General features: G+C 41.3%; 1 protein-coding gene across 10 annotated transcripts in view; it reads left to right on the forward strand.

Moving 5' to 3' along the window:
* Positions 1-20,607, forward strand: part of LOC134207886 (cyclic AMP response element-binding protein B) — a 79,146-nt gene that overhangs the window by 38,009 nt on the left and 20,530 nt on the right. For all 10 annotated transcript variants that reach the window (XM_062683890.1, XM_062683888.1, XM_062683891.1 and 7 more), the window contains exon 2: positions 422-994. In XM_062683890.1, the coding sequence (XP_062539874.1) occupies positions 752-994 (243 nt within the window). In that variant the 5' untranslated portion in view covers positions 422-751. The remainder of the gene's footprint in view (positions 1-421; positions 995-20,607) is intronic.

Raw genomic sequence — 20,607 nt, forward strand, 5'->3', positions numbered from 1 at the left:
TATGAAATCTTATGATGTGGAGAGGGGGTTGGAAATCACAACGAAATTTCTTACGTAATTAGTAATCAGCCTCTAATTGAGATACCAAACTTCGATATACCATTTATATACCGATATATCGATTGTAAAACATTCCAGTAGCCATCAATATCCCTATCAACAATTTGAAATGAACGATTAACCCTAGCACCGGCGCGAAAAACTGCAATCCCAAACATATTTCGTGCGCCAGACTCGCTGTTATCAATCAGTTGAAAAAATCTACTTTCTTATCACGTCCATATAACACCACCTTTGCCTGATAACATTATTTACATCCAATAAGATCTCGACTTGGGCGACCACTAGAATAAGACGGGAATGATGGCTTGTTCCGATAACCATCCTATTTTCGTATGCTTTTTCTCCCTCCCCAAAACAGATACGAGCATCGAATAGTGGACCATCGGACAGGATCCTTGCGTCCAGGGTCGGCACCACCCACACTGGGCTGAGTGAGTGAATTAACGGTAGGCCTTCCAAGGTGTAGGCCTTTTTTTCAACGGAACTCCTGGTTTGGCAAACCAGTTCAACGATCGGGACACTCCAGCGGTTCCGATCCAGACGGCCTTTCCCTCGCTCGCCCGCCATCGCCGACTCCCCCTTCGGCCACGCTGACCGAACAACGACCACCATCACCCCAACACTGGCAAAACTGGCGGGCAATTCGCGAGGAGGAGGCGGCGGGCTTTGGCAGCTGAAGCAGGAGACCATGGACAACATGGTCGAGGAGAATGGATCCTCCTCGATGGACCCGCTGACGGCGATCCCGGGTGGCGGACCGCCAGATCACCAACAGCAGCAGCAGCAGCAACAACAACAGCAACACAGTGGTAGCAGTTCAGCGTCCCGGCTCGGTAACCCCAGTGGGGCCAGCACCGGCGAAAACCTCACCTCGTCGGCCAACGTTGTACAAATCCTACCGGCGTCACACACCTCCGGCGGCAGCATCCAGGTAGGTGGTTGAGAATTTGCGCACTTTTCGCGCTTTTTTTGTTGCGGCTGCCGATGTAGTCATCGCAGTGGATTAATTATGGGTCTCGGTTATGAAGAATGTTGTGGGAGAAATGTGAATGGGCACCTGGAAGATTTATTTATCTATCTAACATTATCAGTCATTATAGTCATAATGAAAATGTTGTTAGAGATCATCAGTCATGGATTTATTTTCTGCATCTATGTACATTTATTAATTGTACTACTGACAAAAATTAGTGATGAACTTATTGTCATATAAAAAATGACTTTAATAAAGACCAAAAAAAAAAAACTGACAAAAATAGAATTTATTTCCTAAGAAACAGTAGGAGGCTAATTCTTCGATTTTATACGCACTAATTGCCTGGCGCGACCATTTCAAATGACTCACTGTCAACTGCTTTCCTTACATTGAGTGTTGAGCAAGCTTTTCGATAAAGTGCCATAATCGCGTGTGCTGGGCTGACTTGTATATACACACCGTCGTCGTTGTCGTCGTCGTCGTTGCGGTAAAGTTTATGGCCTAAACATATGATGCTAATGTTTACTATACGACTTTTCCTGATGGCGATGACGATACGGGTGACATCATTGTTATATGCCTTACACACAACAGACTGAAACAAAGATAAATAAATAGGATATGTAAGTGCCAACATGCTGTTTTTATAAACGGTTTCATCAAAAAAATAATAATTTGGATTACATTAAAATATCTAAAGTTTTTTTTTATTCCAGCTTAATCACTGTTTAATAAGCATTTGTTTTAATAACTGCAATAGCTGATGGCAGTATTTAATTAATAGCGACTAGAGATATGTGGCATTATAGTAGTAATTTTGCTTGGCGACAACACCGTTTTCAATGTCACACTTTTACCTGGCAATGGCGGCGGCGGTTAAATTATACTTTGGTGCTTCTTTCTACTGCATTATTTCTGTGAATTTTGTCCTGGTGCTAGTTTTTCACATATTTGGTGTTTGTTTAGAGTTTGGACTTTCAAATGTGCGAGAAGCTCGCTTTGCTCGATACTTTGCGGATTTGGGAATTTATTGTACTAAAAAGTGTTCGACCATACGGATGAATAAAATCCAAGGAACTGATCAATTAAACAAAATTATTTATGCATTCGTTGTATTGAATAGAAAATTATAATATAATAGAAAATGTGGATCATTATACAAATTACAGATTTTCTTTTCAGACGAAAACGAATTGATTCAGTATGAATAGATAATGTTTATAATTACTATGGGAATCACTCACAGTGACTTTTAAAATGGTACACGGATGCAATTATTTTTAGGGTAACAAACAAACGTATCAATTTTTCACAAAAAAAATAGAACAAATAACATTTTTGCCTTTCTCATATTTTATTCAAAAGCTGCTAATTATATACACAAATTAGAGCACTCCAGAGCATTACAAACTCGTCTTATGACAGATGAAGATATTCACTAAAAGAGCTATGGATTATAATTCTCCAGAAAACGAATAAAAATCATTTTGTATTACAGAATATATCACGGGTCATTAAATGGATGTTTAATCGATGCTTTAGAACAGTGGTTCTCAACCTTTTTCTTGAGAGCTGCTTATTCGTCAAGCGTCCCACAAGACTTTGTGGCTCCTAAAAGTAGGATTCCGAGTCTATTAATAGGAAGCTTTCAAGTCTTGAAAGGAGGCTTCCGAGCCTCTTGACGGGAGGCTTCCGAGCCTCTTGAAAGGAGTCTTCCGAGCCTCTTGAAAGGTGGTTTCCGAGCCTCTTGGAAGGATGCTTCCGAGCCTCTTGGAAGGAGGCTTCCGAGCCTCTTGGAAGGAGGCTTCCGAGCCTCTTGGAAGGAGGCTTCCGAGCCTCTTGGAAGGAGGCTTCCGAGCCTCTTGGAAGGAGGCTTCCGAGCCTCTTGGAAGGAGGCTTCCGAGCCTCTTGGAAGGAGGCTTCTGAGCCTCTTGGAAGGAGGCTTCTGAGCCTCTTGGAAGGAGGCTTCCGAGCCTCTTGGAAGGAGGCCTGAGCCTCTTGGAAGGAGGCTTCCGAGCCTCTTGGAAGGAGGCTTGAGCCTCTTGAAAGGAGGCTTCCGGCCTCTTGGAAGGAGGCTTCCGAGCCTCTTGGAAGGAGGCTTCCGAGCCTCTTGCAAGGAGGCTTCCGAGCCTCTTGCAAGGAGGCTTCCGAGCCTCTTGGAAGGAGGCTTCCGAGCCTCTTGGAAGGAGGCTTCCGAGCCTCTTGGAAGGAGGCTTCCGAGCCTCTTGACGGGAGGCTTCCGAGCCTCTTGACGGGAGGCTTCCGAGCCTCTTGACGGGAGGCTTCCGAGCCTCTTGACGGGAGGCTTCCGAGCCTCTTGACGGGAGGCTTCCGAGCCTCTTGAAAGGAGTCTTCCGAGCCTCTTGAAAGGAGGCTTCCGAGCCTCTTGGAAGGAGGCTTCCGAGCCTCTTGGAAGGAGGCTTCCGAGCCTCTTGGAAGGAGGCTTCCGAGCCTCTTGGAAGGAGGCTTCCGAGCCTCTTGGAAGGAGGCTCTGAGCCTCTTGGAAGGAGGCTTCTGAGCCTCTTGGAAGGAGGCTTCCGAGCCTCTTGGAAGGAGGCCTGAGCCTCTTGGAAGGAGGCTTCTGAGCCTCTTGGAAGGAGGCTTCTGAGCCTCTTGGAAGGAGGCCTGAGCCTCTTGGAAGGAGGCTTCTGAGCCTCTTGGAAGGAGGCTTGAGCCTCTTGGAAGGAGGCTTCTGAGCCTCTTGGAAGGAGGCCTGAGCCTCTTGGAAGGAGGCTTCTGAGCCTCTTGGAAGGAGGCTTCTGAGCCTCTTGGAAGGAGGCTTCTGAGCCTCTTGGAAGGAGGCTTCTGAGCCTCTTGGAAGGAGGCTTCTGAGCCTCTTGGAAGGAGGCTTCTGAGCCTCTTGGAAGGAGGCCTGAGCCTCTTGGAAGGAGGCTTCCTGAGCCTCTTGGAAGGAGGCTTCCTGAGCCTCTTGGAAGGAGGCCTGAGCCTCTTGGAAGGAGGCTTCTGAGCCTCTTGGAAGGAGGCTTCTGAGCCTCTTGGAAGGAGGCTTCTGAGCCTCTTGGAAGGAGGCTTCTGAGCCTCTTGGAAGGAGGCTTCTGAGCCTCTTGGAAGGAGGCCTGAGCCTCTTGGAAGGAGGCTTCTGAGCCTCTTGGAAGGAGGCTCTGAGCCTCTTGGAAGGAGGCTTCCGGAGCCTCTTGGAAGGAGGCTTCTGAGCCTCTTGGAAGGAGGCTTCTGAGCCTCTTGGAAGGAGGCTTGAGCCTCTTGGAAGGAGGCTTCTGAGCCTCTTGGAAGGAGGCCTGAGCCTCTTGGAAGGAGGCCTGAGCCTCTTGGAAGGAGGCTTGAGGCCTCTTGGAAGGAGGCTTGAGGCCTCTTGGAAGGAGGCTTCTGAGCCTCTTGGAAGGAGGCTTCCGAGCCTCTTGGAAGGAGGCTTGAGCCTCTTGGAAGGAGGCTTCCGAGCCTCTTGGAAGGAGGCTTGAGCCTCTTGGAAGGAGGCTTCCTGAGCCTCTTGGAAGGAGGCTTCTGAGGCCTCTTGGAAGGAGGCTTCTGAGCCTCTTGGAAGGAGGCTTGAGCCTCTTGGAAGGAGGCTCTGAGCCTCTTGGAAGGAGGCTTCCAGGCCTCTTGGAAGGAGGCTCTGAGCCTCTTGGAAGGAGGCTTCTGAGCCTCTTGGAAGGAGGCTTCTGAGCCTCTTGGAAGGAGGCTCTGAGCCTCTTGGAAGGAGGCTTCTGAGCCTCTTGAAGGAGGCTTCTGAGCCTCTTGGAAGGAGGCTTCTGAGCCTCTTGGAAGGAGGCTTGAGCCTCTTGGAAGGAGGCTTCTGAGCCTCTTGGAAGGAGGCTTCTGAGCCTCTTGGAAGGAGGCTTCTGAGCCTCTTGGAAGGAGGCTTCTGAGCCTCTTGGAAGGAGGCTTGAGCCTCTTGGAAGGAGGCTTCTGAGCCTCTTGGAAGGAGGCTTCCTGAGGCCTCTTGGAAGGAGGCTTCTGAGCCTCTTGGAAGGAGGCTTCTGAGCCTCTTGGAAGGAGGCTTGAGCCTCTTGGAAGGAGGCTTCTGAGCCTCTTGGAAGGAGGCTGAGCCTCTTGGAAGGAGGCTTCTGAGCCTCTTGGAAGGAGGCTTCTGAGCCTCTTGGAAGGAGGCTTCTGAGCCTCTTGGAAGGAGGCTTCTGAGCCTCTTGGAAGGAGGCCTGAGGCCTCTTGGAAGGAGGCTTCTGAGCCTCTTGGAAGGAGGCTCTGAGCCTCTTGGAAGGAGGCTTCCTGAGCCTCTTGGAAGGAGGCTTCCTGAGCCTCTTGGAAGGAGGCCTGAGCCTCTTGGAAGGAGGCTTCTGAGCCTCTTGGAAGGAGGCTCTGAGCCTCTTGGAAGGAGGCCTGAGCCTCTTGGAAGGAGGCTTCTGAGCCTCTTGGAAGGAGGCCTGAGCCTCTTGGAAGGAGGCTTCTGAGCCTCTTGGAAGGAGGCTTCTGAGCCTCTTGGAAGGAGGCTTCTGAGCCTCTTGGAAGGAGGCTTCCAGGCCTCTTGGAAGGAGGCTCTGAGCCTCTTGGAAGGAGGCTTCTGAGCCTCTTGGAAGGAGGCCTGAGCCTCTTGGAAGGAGGCTTGAGCCTCTTGGAAGGAGGCCTGAGCCTCTTGGAAGGAGGCTTCTGAGCCTCTTGGAAGGAGGCTTGAGGCCTCTTGGAAGGAGGCTTCCTGAGCCCTCTTGGAAGGAGGCTTCTGAGCCTCTTGGAAGGAGGCCTGAGCCTCTTGGAAGGAGGCTTCTGAGCCTCTTGGAAGGAGGCTTCTGAGCCTCTTGGAAGGAGGCTTCTGAGCCTCTTGGAAGGAGGCTTCCGAGCCTCTTGGAAGGAGGCCTGAGCCTCTTGGAAGGAGGCTTCTGAGCCTCTTGGAAGGAGGCTTGAGCCTCTTGGAAGGAGGCCTGAGCCTCTTGGAAGGAGGCTTCTGAGCCTCTTGGAAGGAGGCCTGAGCCTCTTGGAAGGAGGCTTCTGAGCCTCTTGGAAGGAGGCTTCTGAGCCTCTTGGAAGGAGGCTTCTGAGCCTCTTGGAAGGAGGCTTCCGAGGCCTCTTGGAAGGAGGCTTCCGAGCCTCTTGGAAGGAGGCTTCCCGAGCCTCTTGGAAGGAGGCTTCTGAGCCTCTTGGAAGGAGGCTTCTGAGGCCTATTGGAAGGAGGCTTCTGAGCCTATTGGAAGGAGGCTTGAGCCTCTTGGAAGGAGGCTTCCGAGGCTCTTGGAAGGAGGCTTCCGAGCCTCTTGAAAGGAGGCTTCCGAGCCTCTTGAAAGGAGGCTTCCGAGCCTCTTGAAAGGAGGCTTCCGAGCCTCTTGAAAGGAGGCTTCCGAGCCTCTTGAAAGGAGGCTCCCGAGCCTCTTCGAAGGAGGCTCCCGAGCCTCTTCGAAGGAGGCTTCCGAGCCTCTTCGAAGGAGGCTTCCGAGCCTCTTCGAAGGAGGCTTCCGAGCCTCTTCGAAGGAGGCTTCCGAGCCTCTTGGAAGGAGACTTCCGAGCCTCTTGGAAGGAGGCTTCCAAGCCTGTCCTACAGTGGCTTCCGAGCCTCTTGAAAGGAGGCTTCCGAGCCTTTTGCAAATGAGGCTTCCGAGCCTTTTGCAAAGGAGGCTTCCGAGCCTTTTGCAAAGGCGACTTTCGAGCCTTTTGCAAAGGAGGCTTCCGAGCCTTTTGCAAAGGAGGCTTCCGAGCCTTTCGCAAAGGAGGCTTCCGAGCCTTTTGCAAAGGAGGCTTCCGAGCCTTTTGCAAAGGAGGCTTCCAAGCTTCTTGCAGCGAAGCTACTGAGCTTCTTGGAAAAATGCCTTCATGGCTATCAAATAGAGGGTTCCGAGCCTTCAACATTTTGCCTCGATCAAGTAGATCACAATGAAGATTTTTTAAATTTGTTCATTCGATCAAAAAATTACAAATTGGCTTTGTCCCCTATCGAATAAAACTTGTTGCGAGAAAATCGATTTAAAAATCCTATGTGAAAAGTTGTCTAATGTTTTTCGTAGCATTTGTGCACACACATACACACATACATACACACGGACAGGCAGTCATGTGCTCAGTTCGTCGAGCTGAGTCGATTGGTATATAACACTATGGGTCTCCGATGCTTCTATAAGAAGTTCGTTTTCGGAGTGAAATGATAGCCTTTCGGTACAACTTCGTTGTACGAGAAAGGCAAAAACAAAAATCTAAAAAGCGGGTTATAAAACTAGATTTTCCTAAAATTAGGTGTCCATCTTGCACCATACCACCCTAAATGTAATATAATAAATAACGGGTTACAAGCAAACAAACTTTCAGCGTATTACTATGTCTGAAACTTGATTATGCATATGTACAACATGTGATAGATTTAGTTCGGAAAAGGTATTGGAAGGTAACCGCCCCTTCGGTGGGGTTTGATCCCACGACCCCAGTTCGCATGACAGGTGCTTTTCCCTACTAAAGCTATGTCCATTTAGAATCCGGAATCATTTATTGTATTGCAGCGGCACGGAAAGTGACCGCTGCAAGAATTCTTTTACAGCGGTTTGTCTACCTTGGCGCCCACTTGCTGTGGTATAAATTTCACGATGTTTCGTGCAGCGAGTCAAAAATTATTCCAGATGGAAGCCGAAAGGAGAGAAAAAAATCTGCAAACCCACGTTGATAATCCTGCTCATCGACGATGGAACCTACGTCAAAATGGATTTCGGACAGCTTCCTAGCTAAAAATTCTACATGGCGACGGCACGAGGAGTACTTCCTGCGAAGTTTAAGTTTGCTTTTTGGACAAACTTGCAAAAAAAACAGATGATTTTGGTAAGGGATATGCAGCTACGGAGCAAAGACCTAAGTGTTTGTGACGAATAAGACTATGAACTCAAAGCTGTACAAAAAGGAATGTCTCAAAAACCTCGGTCTACCTTCCATAAAGCAGATAAAGGTCCCGTGAAGTTTTGGCCAGATTTGGCGAGTTGCCACTATAGCCGGGAAGTCATCCAGTGGTACGGCGATAATAACGAAGATTTCATCGATAAAATATATCCACGCAACTGCCCACAAATAAATCCACGCATCTGCCCACAGCTCCGGCCCATCGAGACATTTTGGGCAGTAATGAAACGGAAGCTTAAGAAAAGTGGAAAAACAGCTCGGGATGCGACTCAGATGACCAAAATGTGGAACAAATGCGACTCAGATGACCAAAATGTGGAACAAGGAAGTTGACTTCGGAGGTGTGCAACTTTCAATGAGAGGAATAAAGAAGAAGGTGCGAATTTTCACTAGAAACAAAAAGAAATGATTTGTATCATAATTGTTTCCTTAAAGTACAGTAAATTACCTTTGTTTTGATGTATTAACCTTATTTGTACGTCAATCCGTTACCGAGATACAGATGGTTTTATTATTCCGGATTCTAAATGGACAGCTTTATTTGTAGTTCACTGCCAAAATTTCAGCTCAATCAGTCATTGGGGTACAAAGTTACAGCTTGTCAAAGTTGACCATTTTGTATGAAAAACGGCTTCCGCTGCTATTATTCTGATCACAGGTATATATATATATATATATATATATATATATATATATATATATATATATATATATATATATATATATATATATATTATAATTGCTACTGATCGCAAATCGAAATTATAGGAGGCGGAGTACAAACCGATTGATCTGGTTCAATAAAGAGCTTTGCTGCTGTATGCTGTCGAGAATGGTGATCATTTGATACAAATTTCCTATCACTTTATTTCACAACAACTTATTATTATTATTGCTCAGAATAAGGCCGGAGTGACCTGTGCAGTAAATAAAAGCCTTGCAGTTTACTGAGGGTCCGCAAATAATCTTCCACCTGATCGTTCCACCTTGCTCGCTGCGCATCTTGCCTTCTTGTGCCCGTCGTATCGTTGTCGAGAACCATGGATGGTTCTCGGAAAAGCCTCTCAACCGTCCAAGGTGGCTAATCCATGGCCATGCGTGAAGCCGCTCGTATCGCTATTCCAGCGAAATTCCTGGCTGCGCACCTTGGACAGGAGTTGCTAAGTCGGCCACCAGCTCTCATTAACTAGATTACACTACAAATTTACACAAAACTTTATCACACAACAATGTGCCCACGCCACAATTAGGATCGAATAAATACATACAAAGAAAAGTGTTCCCGATTGTTAGTTTATTATGTTGCGGTAGCCGAGCCTGAGATTTCCTGAGAGTCTCTTGTGTTCTAAATTAGTCATTTACTGCTATTTGTTGTTACAGTTTCAAAGTTTTTCGAACTTTAAATTAAATAGGCAATGCCAATGCACTACTATTCATGAGTTTTTATAGTAGATTTGGAATATGAAATACAGTCGACTCTCTACATTTCGATATATCTCTCCCCATGTCGATGGTTTCCTTATATCGACATATTCAAATTTCTAGGCTACTAGACCATTTTTGGACAATAACAAACGCATCTAAAACAAGAGATAACATTTGTATTGTTCACTTGTCATAAGACGAGTTTGTACAATCCCATTGAATTCCACCACTTAATTGTATCCTAATAGATACGTATTTCGACCTCAACAGTAAGGCCGTCTTCAGTGTCTCGTACTTGACTCGACTTGGAAATCGACTTGAAAGTCGAGACAAGTACGAGACACTGAAGATGGTCTTACTGTTGAGGTCGAAATACGTATCTGTCAAGATACAATTAAGTGGTGGAATTCAATGGGATTGTACAAACTCGTCTTATGACAAGTGAAGTCATTCCACTAAAAAGCTCAAAATAGTTTTCTTATCATTTGTATTGTTGTAGTTGTTCCATTATTCGATATTTCCTCATCTCGATGGAGATGTGGAGAGGCGACTGTAATTTCAATACCACATTTTTGTAAAATTTTCTGAAACAACGGTTGAAAAGATCATTAAACAAATTGGCACCTCCCTTTTCGAAATCCTGGCATACCCAACGCAAAAATTGTCCGTACAATGCTCGAAACAATGTTTAAAGTGTTCAAAATTTTATATTATTTTTTCACAATTATACCATGTTTGCACTACGACCTGAATAACATGTTATTCAAATTATCGGCAAAAAAAGCTCATCCAGATAGCTGAATAACACATTACAAGGCCCTAGTGCGAACATAGTATTACGCCCAATCGATCTCGAACTTTATATACAAGAAAAAATGTCCAAATAAATGAAACTATTGATAAACTATTGATAAATGTCAATCACGACAGATTACCAATACCGGCTATTTTGGACAAGCTTTTGCCACCTTTCTTGATAAATTTCCGTGTTACTATCTGGATTTTTCTATGTGGAACAGCCATTTTCCTACAGAACAAACACTTTGGTGCTGAAAATTAATCAAACTTGCTAGAAAGTTTCATTATTCACTAAACTATTTGTAATCACTAAATTATTTAAAGTGATTACCCACTTTTACATGTGAGCCCCAGAAAAAAAAGAGATAAAAAAACTATGGGTACCTCAGGCTACGCAACGATGATGATGCTATAGTTGAAGAAATGGCCTTTTATCCGCACCTTGCACATCCTTGCGCCACCCAATCACACGTTGGCGCATCTTGCCGAGCATTATGAAGCCGATTCCCAACCTGTTTGGTGGGGCCACAGCTTTGGTTGAAAATAGCCGCTTGATGCCAGTTTTTCCACAGTTCATGTACTGTACAGCAAATTTTGCGACACTTCGTCGAAATTTCAGAGATGGAATTCATCGTAGATGATCCTGTCGCAATTTGCTAAAACTAGCGACTTTCAGTTTCATGCTACAAGCCTCCAACCGTGATCCTCTTTATCTGATCTGCGCAAACCTCCTGTTTCGCTAGGTCCGTTTAGTGTCCCACTGAACACCAAGACTTGGGCTAGTGCGCATTGAGTGGCACACGGTTGCTTTGGTTGAGTCTGCTTATTCGCTTACAGCAAAAGTCTAACAGAGCCCACTGTCAAACCAGTTGATTCAAAAGTATAAGATTGCTAATATCGTTCCTGTTCGCGTGACTAACATCTAGGTTACTTTGACCTGGCAGCCAAAGTACCGGTACTACAAGTGTCAAATCGATGTTGGTGATGGAATTTAACATGCCCTACAACATGATGCATAAATTATGGCCAATTAAAGCTTGTTGGAACATTGGCAAAATAATTTAAATGCCTACAGCGCCACTAGCGTTCTAGTACTTATGCTTCTACTGTCAAACCCCACAACATCCTAGACAAGCCCCATAACTCGCAAAGATCGTCAAGCCCTGCTCAGAAGTTTGCAAGTTTATTACTGATCACATTTGGCTTCTTAAATGCGTTACTGTTAAGGGGGAAGATTATTGTCCAAAGTTAATTTGTCTACTTTTAAAGTATGCTTATTTTTTTGCGAACAAGAAATATCAATTACAAACAATCTTCTGATATTTTTAAACGAAAAAAGACATGGTATAAAAAAAAGAAAAAAAAATTAAATCACGCAAGTTGGTGGAACATCTGTGCGAGGACATCATTCGCCGCTGCCAGGTCTAGTTCGATTCGATATGTCAGACGTTGCTTATTCCGTTGTCTACAGTCAGTCAGTAGTCAGTGCTCTATGGACGGCAATCAGAAGGCTCACCAGTCACCGCACAGCTAGATGATGTCGATGGGGGAAGACGAATGAGCATACACGAAACGATATCCCCGGCGAACGTCTCGAATGACGTCATTCCAGCGAGGCAGGCAGTGCCCGATGAGGACGGACGGGTCGGGCTGACGCGATCCGCATGTGATGTGGTGGCTCGCGTGGAAGCAAGGGCACGAGAAAAATGTTTTAGCATATTTTATATGTTTTATGGTTGTTTATATTTATATTTGCCGATTCCCGTTTCGGGTCAATACATGAGCTCTACGATTTTGTTCTTTCCTTTTCTTTGATTTTCGCAGCAATTGCCGAATTGATTGGCTTTCTGCAATTTCCTCCAAATAACTTCTTTTTCGTTCTGAATACCTGCCATGTGTACTTAATACACACTACGAGTGCCTTTTGCCAGAAACATTGAAATAATTAGACCATTTTCCAAGTTACGGGGAAGTACGTTGCTAGCAGTTGGCTTCTAATTGGTTCTAATCGCTGCCTCCCGCTAGACGAGAAATGTGTATAGGTACGAAAATGAATAATGTATACAAATCGAGTAATCTGTCGAAAATGAATGTGCTGCTTACTGGCTGCGTGGCGCTAGAGATGATCGAGATCACGGGGAAATTTTTGCGCAAAGTTTATTGCTCCTCCGTGTATCGATTTGATGATGAGTTAAGTAGCTATTCGTGCTTTACATTTATTAGGAAAATGTGCATCACTTTCTAAAAATGGTTCTGTTTCATTGGACCAAACCTTTTGTGGTAGTTTTAAATATGATTCTCACACACACGAGTCGCTTGAGCCTGCAACTGAAAGTGATTTTTTTTGTCGTAACGTATTTTTGTTACGGTTCCTTTCATGTAATATTATCCAACAAATTTTAATTTTCTAAAAACTTTATGCCGTTTACTGGATGGTAGAATTACCAGAAATCTTCTGAAAGTTTCTTTTGGATTTTTGGAAGAATTTTCTACCTCCTAGAAATGTCATTATGAGTTTCTTTTAAAACACTTTAAGAGCTTCATATAAAGCATGTATTTGCGAGGTAAGCAAGAGATGTGGCAAGAGGGTAAGAATGAGCAGCTCTTACTTTGTACCATTAAATGTGCAAAAACGAAAAATTAAAAAAATAAAATCCGTTAATATTAACATCTGAATGTTCGATTAAAAGCTTCCATAAATCCATAAAATAGTTCAGAAGTATCCATATAGAATAATTTCATATCTATCCTAAAATTCAGCAATTAATAGGAAAATGTGCTCCTTTAGACATGGTCAAGAAAAACAATAACATTCCTGCTGTTTTTCAACGAACATATGAAAAATGATCCATAAAAAACTATATTTTGATTTGATCCTTTATGGATCAAATTTGCGCAATTGTTATCGTGATGGTGATCCATAATGTCAGTAATATGATCCATACACTGAGAAAAAAGGACGTATGATATTCAATCAAACGCCTTATGAAAATTTTCCACAAGGAATGAATTTCAATATGTTGGCTTATGAATGATGATTTTCATTTAAAGTGCGACTGGGTTCGAACCATGGACGTCGGGGTCGGGAGGCCGGCATGTAGACCGCACGCCCATCGACGCTTGAGTACTCGGGAAGGTAACTCCGTATAAGAAACAATGTCATTCGATTATTCAAAAGGCGCCAGTTATGAATTTCGATAGTCCAGTTCGCTGAGTGATAAATATGGTCTTTTGATCCATAATTTTGTTCATATGATCCATAACGCTTGGAATGAAGGCAATTAAAACTATATTAATTGATCCACAACATTTTTAAAATCTATCCAGCTTTTTATTATAGCCACGGATCACCTATGGTAATCCGGCTAGCGGAATTCTAGCTGCCTTGAAACCCCGCCGAATGTTTTTCGTAATAAACATTTTTTTGTTTTGGTTTGGAATCGTATTCTTTCAAATCTAATAATTTGCTTTGTATTTCTAATATCATTTTATTATTTCAGATTGTTGATACTGGATACACTTTTTTTATAAACACTTGCCAGCATACAGTTTCTTTTGATGCTTGCGACAGTTTTGCATCAGATGATCCCGTGTTCTTGCACGCGAAGCACTTCCGTACTTCTAGAAGGCCACTGATTTCCCTGAAATGAAGTCTACCTTCAACGTCTTGTTCCTCGCCAACGATCCTCTCCAAATCGCAACCACGTTTCGACGTTTCTCATACATGCTCACGTACTTTCACCTCCATATTACCAGCCATTGCAATCCGTGGCATGTGATGTAATGACGTCAGGTTAATAAACCACCGATCCGAAAAATTTTCGACGACAATTTCAACTATTTTGATCCTTACTGGACTTAGGAGATTTTAAATACGTTATGTAATGATATAATAATGTTTCAGTTCTTGTCGAGAGAATCACGGCATATCAGCTAGTCCTTCGACTTGTTACGCCACGTGTCCGGGATGGAACACAGCGCAACTTAGCAGAGAGTGAAAACCAATCACTTCGATTTTTTTTGATTTTGAAATACGAAGAATTTCGAAGTTTTCTTAGTACCAATAAACTGACAACGACAAATTGAAAGTGGAGTTTAAGGTTCAAATAAGGCTAATTTTAGACCTTATTTATTTTTGGTTTGATGTTGAATACATATGGGGTCGTACACTAATTATGTAAGTTCTTATGGGGGGAGGGGGGGCTGCCATTTTCTTACACTCCATATAAATACAAAAATATTTATATGGGGAAAATCTTACATGGGGAGAGGGGGGTTGACAATCCCAGAAAAATTGCTTACGTAATTAGTGTTCGCCCCCTATATACGTGTAAATTAATAATATCCGATACTGATAGAAGTAGAAGAGTCGCATGTTAGTCCTGGTGAACTCCTGGACACCGAATATCTTATTGTGGCCGGCCGATGCCGCCGAAAAAGAACCAATAATATTTTTGCTGCTTATGTGTTTATTCTTTATATTTTGTAAATTTTGAAAAAATATAAATTAAATATATTTTGAATAAAAATCTGCATATCACTCTTTTCCTTCCGACACCGACAGCTATGGTGGGTGAAATTTTTTTCATTGTCTGACTAGTCTCCGGGCGGGTTAGGTCGTGGGGCGCTTCTGAATAATTAACTAAGTGAATGTTAGCCTCTAGGAAAATTTAGTGAGTTCGTTGCTATATCTGTCACACATCACGGAACCCAGTGAGTAATGTAAGTGTGATTAGGGGGTAACAAGATCCACAGGGTTTACCTACGGCGTCTTCTAAGATTCAACTGTTAGGGATGAATGACCTTATGGCAATGATGTTATCGATCATTAAGTAATTTGCGTTCGATCATTTAGTAGTTTGTAAATAACTCATTCCAAAAGCTGAATTTCAAAATGTGTTGAATGGTGGACTTCTAGTGCGAAGCTTTTTCTACAACTTTGTCTAATAGTTCGTTGTTTCAAATCCACTAGTAACGGAGTTATAGCTATGGTTCCAGTAACATAGACTAAATAATAACAAAATTCCAATCATTTAGTTTAAGTTACTGCAACTAGCGCTATAACTCCGTTATTAGTTGAATTCTATCAACGAATCATTAGGCAGAGTTGTAGAAGAACCTTCGCACTAGAAGTCCACCATGCAACACATTTTTAAATTCTACTTCTGGAATGAGTTATTGACAAACTACTAAATGATCGAAAGTGAGTTACTAAATCATCGATAACATCCTTGCCTTATGGATTAATATCCTTCAAATAACAAACCAGAACCAGTTTTTGAACAATTCTCTCTGAAAAATTTTGCTTGGAAATTTTGCTACAGATTGATAATGAAAAAAAAACAAAACATCTCCAATCTTCCGAATCTTCACCAGAAATTCTTCTTCATTTACAAAAGAAATTTTTCGAACATTTTAAGAAGTGCACTTCAAAATGTAAGTCTCCAGTTAGCCTTGCGAGGATTGCCAATCCGAAGAAGACGAGTTCGATTCTCGTTCCTGTCTAGGATGTTTTCGGGTGGGATCGTACTTGCTACACAAGATATATAATCGTGCAATGGCTGGCATATAAAAGCTTTCAATTTATAACTGAGGAAATGCTAATAGAATATACTAAGTTGAAAAGCAGACCAACTTCCAGTTGGAATATGGAGCTAATGCCACACGAAACACATATTTCCGTTGATTTTTTTTCCAATTTTGGAATTTTGAAATGAAATTTTTTCGGAATACTTTTTTACGCTCTTTGAGAATTCTATCACATTTTTTTATATTTTCCAAGTATTTTTTTATTCGAGGCATTTTTTAGAATTTCCAAGGAAGAGTCTATGGATTATCTTCAAAAATTCTTTGGATTTTCAAAGAATAAATCTTTAGAATTCTCAAGGTTCATGTTTTTTTTTTAATTTGAACCAGAAATCATTTCAAAATTTCATCGGGAATTCATTCTTCTTCGGGATGTCATTTTGATTTCTTTGTAGGTTCAGCTAAACATTGCTTTAAATCTTTACCATGCAAAGATGCACAGGAAATGATTTAGAAAGTTTAAGGAATTTTCACATCAGAAAATCTTTAAAATTTTGATTTAATTTTTTAAGGAATTCCTACTTAAATGCTTCAAAAGTACAACCTTTGCAAGTTCTACAAAAGTACACTTTTTTCGTTATTTCCACTTGTAAAAACATCGGAATTTCCTCGGGAAATTCATTATTGGTGTTTCAGATGAACTTTTTTCGATTTTCTACTGGAAAATCTTAGGAATTCCCATCGGAAATATTTTGGCATATTCCGAATAATTTTTTTTGAAAATTAAAAAAAAAACTGCTGAAAATTTCTAAGAATTTCTTTTGGAAAACGAAAAAAATTCTATTGGAAATTAAGAAGGATTTCATTTGAAGATTCCTTAAAGTTGCCCAGGATTTTGAAAAAAGTCTTTAAGAGATTCTGCAAAAAAGTAAGCTGGTTTTTTTTTCCTAATTTATACTGGAAATTCTTCGGAATTTGATGTTTATTGGAATTTTCATTGTAAATATGCATTTCGGATCCTTCTACGGATTCTTCTAGTTCTTCAAAATTTCTACCGAACATTTTTCGGAACTCTTCCACAGAATTTCGTAAAAAAGTGTCGTTGAAATTCTAAAGATTTTCCGGGGACACTCCGAAGAATTTCTTATCAATATTCCGAAGGGTTTCCCTTGCAACTCCAGAATAATTATTCTTGAAAATTAAGAAGATCTTGGAATTTGAAATTAATCCAAGCAATAAATGTAGGCAATAATTTAGGCTAAGAAAATTAATAATGTACCTAAATGTTCTAAATGCACAAAATTCTAGTAGTGCGCATGAAAAAGGTTATGACATAGAGAAGCTTGCATTTAAAAATCAACATGAAATTCTAAATAAAATGCTTTTTAAATTCATAAAAGGGTCTTAGAACTAAGGAGATTCCTGCGATATGAAAAAAAGTGGCAGTGTTCCAGAAAAAAACACTCCAATTCCTAAAACAATCTAGGTTAAAAAATAGTGTTATAATAACGATTGAAATTGAATTCCAAAACAAATCTCAACACTTTCAGGAATGATGGGTCATATATGCCAAGCGTTTTAGATTGTCTATAAAATCACAGAGCTAGGCCACCATTTTCTTCAGTAAAATTGTTCATCTAGATATTGGCTTTACAGAAAAAATATGGAAGCTCAAATTTGACTGACCATGAAAACTCAGATATCCGAAACCTTGGGAAGATTTCGATTCTAAGAGCATGTAAATAAAGTTTAAATGTTTGAATCATTCTGAACAGATGGGTGGTCAGATAAGATGGGCCATCCTGAACGATAAGCCAGTGATTAATACCAGATCAATCAAGACATTTGACATATACCCAATCCGATGAAATAAGCATATGATTCTAATTTCCATTAAGATGAGATCCAAGACACAAGGTACCCAAAATTATCTTGAGTCAACATCAAGTTGCACAATGACTATGAGGTTTGTTCGCAAACTTTTTTTGTAGGGCCTAAGAAGCACTGGGTTCACGGACTTGAATGATTAAGTAGTTCAAACATTACGACTTCCAGGACGTTTTATAACCAAAAAAGTCTGTAGTAGCTTGTATAAATAATAATTGAAGTCATATCAACCCAATGGACCTCCTGGGATATTATATCATACATCATTCATAAGTTGGATAAATCGAATGATCCGAACTCCAAAATAATAATTGGTCTATAATACATTCATTCCTCTATGAGTCGCTTATGAAAGGACCATTGACTGAAGCATATTCGAGATGTGGAATAGAAGTTCCTTGGAAAATTATTCGAAAGAACCATCAGAGTGACCGAGAAAATATTTTTAGTATGGCATCATTGGCTTCCACGAGTCGATATCAAAATAAAATTTCATTGAAGAATTAGAAATTTTGAGAGAGCCAGCTCTATTAGAGAAAAAATAGAAATTTTCCATAATAAAATAGGAAATTACCAATAAAGAACAATAATACACACAACAATAATAAATTAGCACTTGTAAAAGCAAAAATTGCAATTATGAAATAAGAATTTTCCATAAAGAAATCAAAATGTTCAACGAAAAAATACAAAATTTTTATGAATAAATCAATATTAGCAATGAAAAATTAAAAAAAAATGTATAATTATTTATTTCTAATATTGATGATTCTGAAAACAATACTGAAATTTCTACAGGAATGCTACTCAAAAGAAACAACAGTAGGAGGTTTTATTTGCATCTCTAAGATTACATATTAACTTTGTGATTCTCCGATAAACTTTTCGTTGTAGGAGTTCAGTTCGGATGCTTCGCTGAGGTTAATACTTAAGAATTTCCAGTAGCTCCAGAACTATGGAAGGTCCCAAATACTCTAAGGAATCTATAGAGATATTCAGTGATGAACTTTATAGTTATTAAAAAAAAAACACTAAAAAAATTAAAAATAAAAATATCGGAATATTTTGGAAAATTTCTAAACCATTATTAATTTTTCTCGAAATTTTTATAAGATATTCGCGAGTCCACATTTTTTTGTTTCCTCCTGATGCATTGAAGGTGTGCGAGTTCTAGATATCCTAATACCTGATACACATTACAACATGATAACATCATCAAAATTTTCGACTACATGAAAATTTATAATTTCTTAGTTTGATCAATTGAAATTGTCCATCTTCAAAATTTATCTGCCAAATGACCACGATAAGCCACATGGGGGGAGGGGGGGTTAAAAATCTTCAAAAATATGACCACATGGTTTCTGGATGGCCCCTTCTTGATCATGTCTAAAAGAGCATATCTTCCTATTAATTGCTACATTTTAGCTTAGTTATGGATCTTAAAATTATTCTTTATGGGGGCTCCCGAATTATTCTATGGATTTATGGTTGCGTTTTACCAAACAATCAGGTGTTATTTACGAATTGTTTTTCATTTTTTATGGATCATTCTTTATTGTTTACTAGCAGACCCGACGAACTTTGTTTCGCCTAAAATCGATTTATTCTTTGATTAGTTCTCGAGTTATGCAGAAATGTGTGCTTCATTTGTATGAGAGCGCCCCTTTCCAGAAGGGGGAAGGGTGTCGAACCATCTTAAGAACCTTTCCCGACCCCAAAAACCTCTCCACACAAATTTCCACGCCGATCGGTTTAGTAGTTTCCAAGTCTATAAAGTTCAGACAGACAGAAATTCATTTATATATATATAGAAGACAGGGTTTGAATCCAAAAGAGAATTACAAAGTCTCTCACTTATCGTCTCTGTATAAATGTACGATATGTAGCATACCGCGAGAGACTTTTTTGACAAGCTGCCATGATAAAGAAATAATTCGGGAGGCTATACGGCTATATATGATAAATTTCTTTTAAAAGGCTCCAAACGCAGGGAGCACTGGTTCTGATGATGCATTTCAACTTGTTCTACACAGCTGTGCGGTCTTCAACACAAAATGAGCGAGAACAAAGCGAAAATCATCACTTCTGTGTTCAGACCGCATCGTGCTTTCGTGCTGTGCGGTTCTTTCTCTCTTTGCGGAAGGAAGTTTTTAATACTACCCGAAGCTATTTTAATTTCAACGGTGCTTCTTAGCGCTATTTGTACCCACTGATCCCGTTACGATCTTTGCTTGGAACCGTGCCTTTGTTTTACGTTGGACCCGTTTGCGGAAGTAAAAGTCCGACAAGCGGTGGTAATAATGGCAAGGACACCGTTCTAGGAAAAAAATCATAGAAGGTCACGTTTCTACGCTCAGCAACGAGCATTAACAAAAACAAGAGGAAGGGTGTATTTATGAATTCTCCACTTCCTTCTAGGAAACCAGGTTTCAAGATCATCCTGCCAAAGCGCGGAAAAAAAGAAGGAAGCTGGAGACTTCAGATATTCCTTCTAAATCTAATGTTGACATTGTTTCTTCTCCTATCGAACTGAGCAATCAGTTCGATTTGATTAATGATGAAATTGAGCAAATCGAATCTACCTTTAGCCCAGGTGATTCGATTCATGCGAAAAATCAAAGGATTCCGCCAATTGTGGTATCTGTTGCCGAGTTTTCTGGCTTCCGGAATGAGATTTTGAGTAACCTTCAGGGGATCAAGGTTTCATTTCAGATTGCTAGGAAGGGTGACTGCCGCGTTTTGCCGGGATCCTTTGACGATCGCAAACGTCTTCTTCAGTATTTAACTGAGAAGCGCCATAAATTCTTCACATACGACGACAAAACTGAGCGATTGTTCAAAGTCGTCTTGAAAGGTCTCCCCAGTGATGACAAATCACTGGATGAGATTAAAATTGAAATTTCTCAATTACTTGGATTTTCACCAGTCCAAGTAATTAAGATGAAAAAGAAATCCCATTCTGGTACTTCCCAGAGGGGCATTTCTCAAGAATTTTATTTAGTTCATTTTAACAAAAGTGAACTAAATAATATGAAAAGTTTGGAAAAGGCCTGTATTATGGCTCATGTCCGTGTTACATGGGAACAGGCCTGGGGGAAATTTCCAAAACCCTACCCAGTGCCGTAAGTGCC

Source organism: Armigeres subalbatus, chromosome 1, assembly GCF_024139115.2.
Source record: "Armigeres subalbatus isolate Guangzhou_Male chromosome 1, GZ_Asu_2, whole genome shotgun sequence".
In the NCBI taxonomy this organism is placed as follows: Eukaryota; Metazoa; Arthropoda; class Insecta; order Diptera; family Culicidae; genus Armigeres; species Armigeres subalbatus.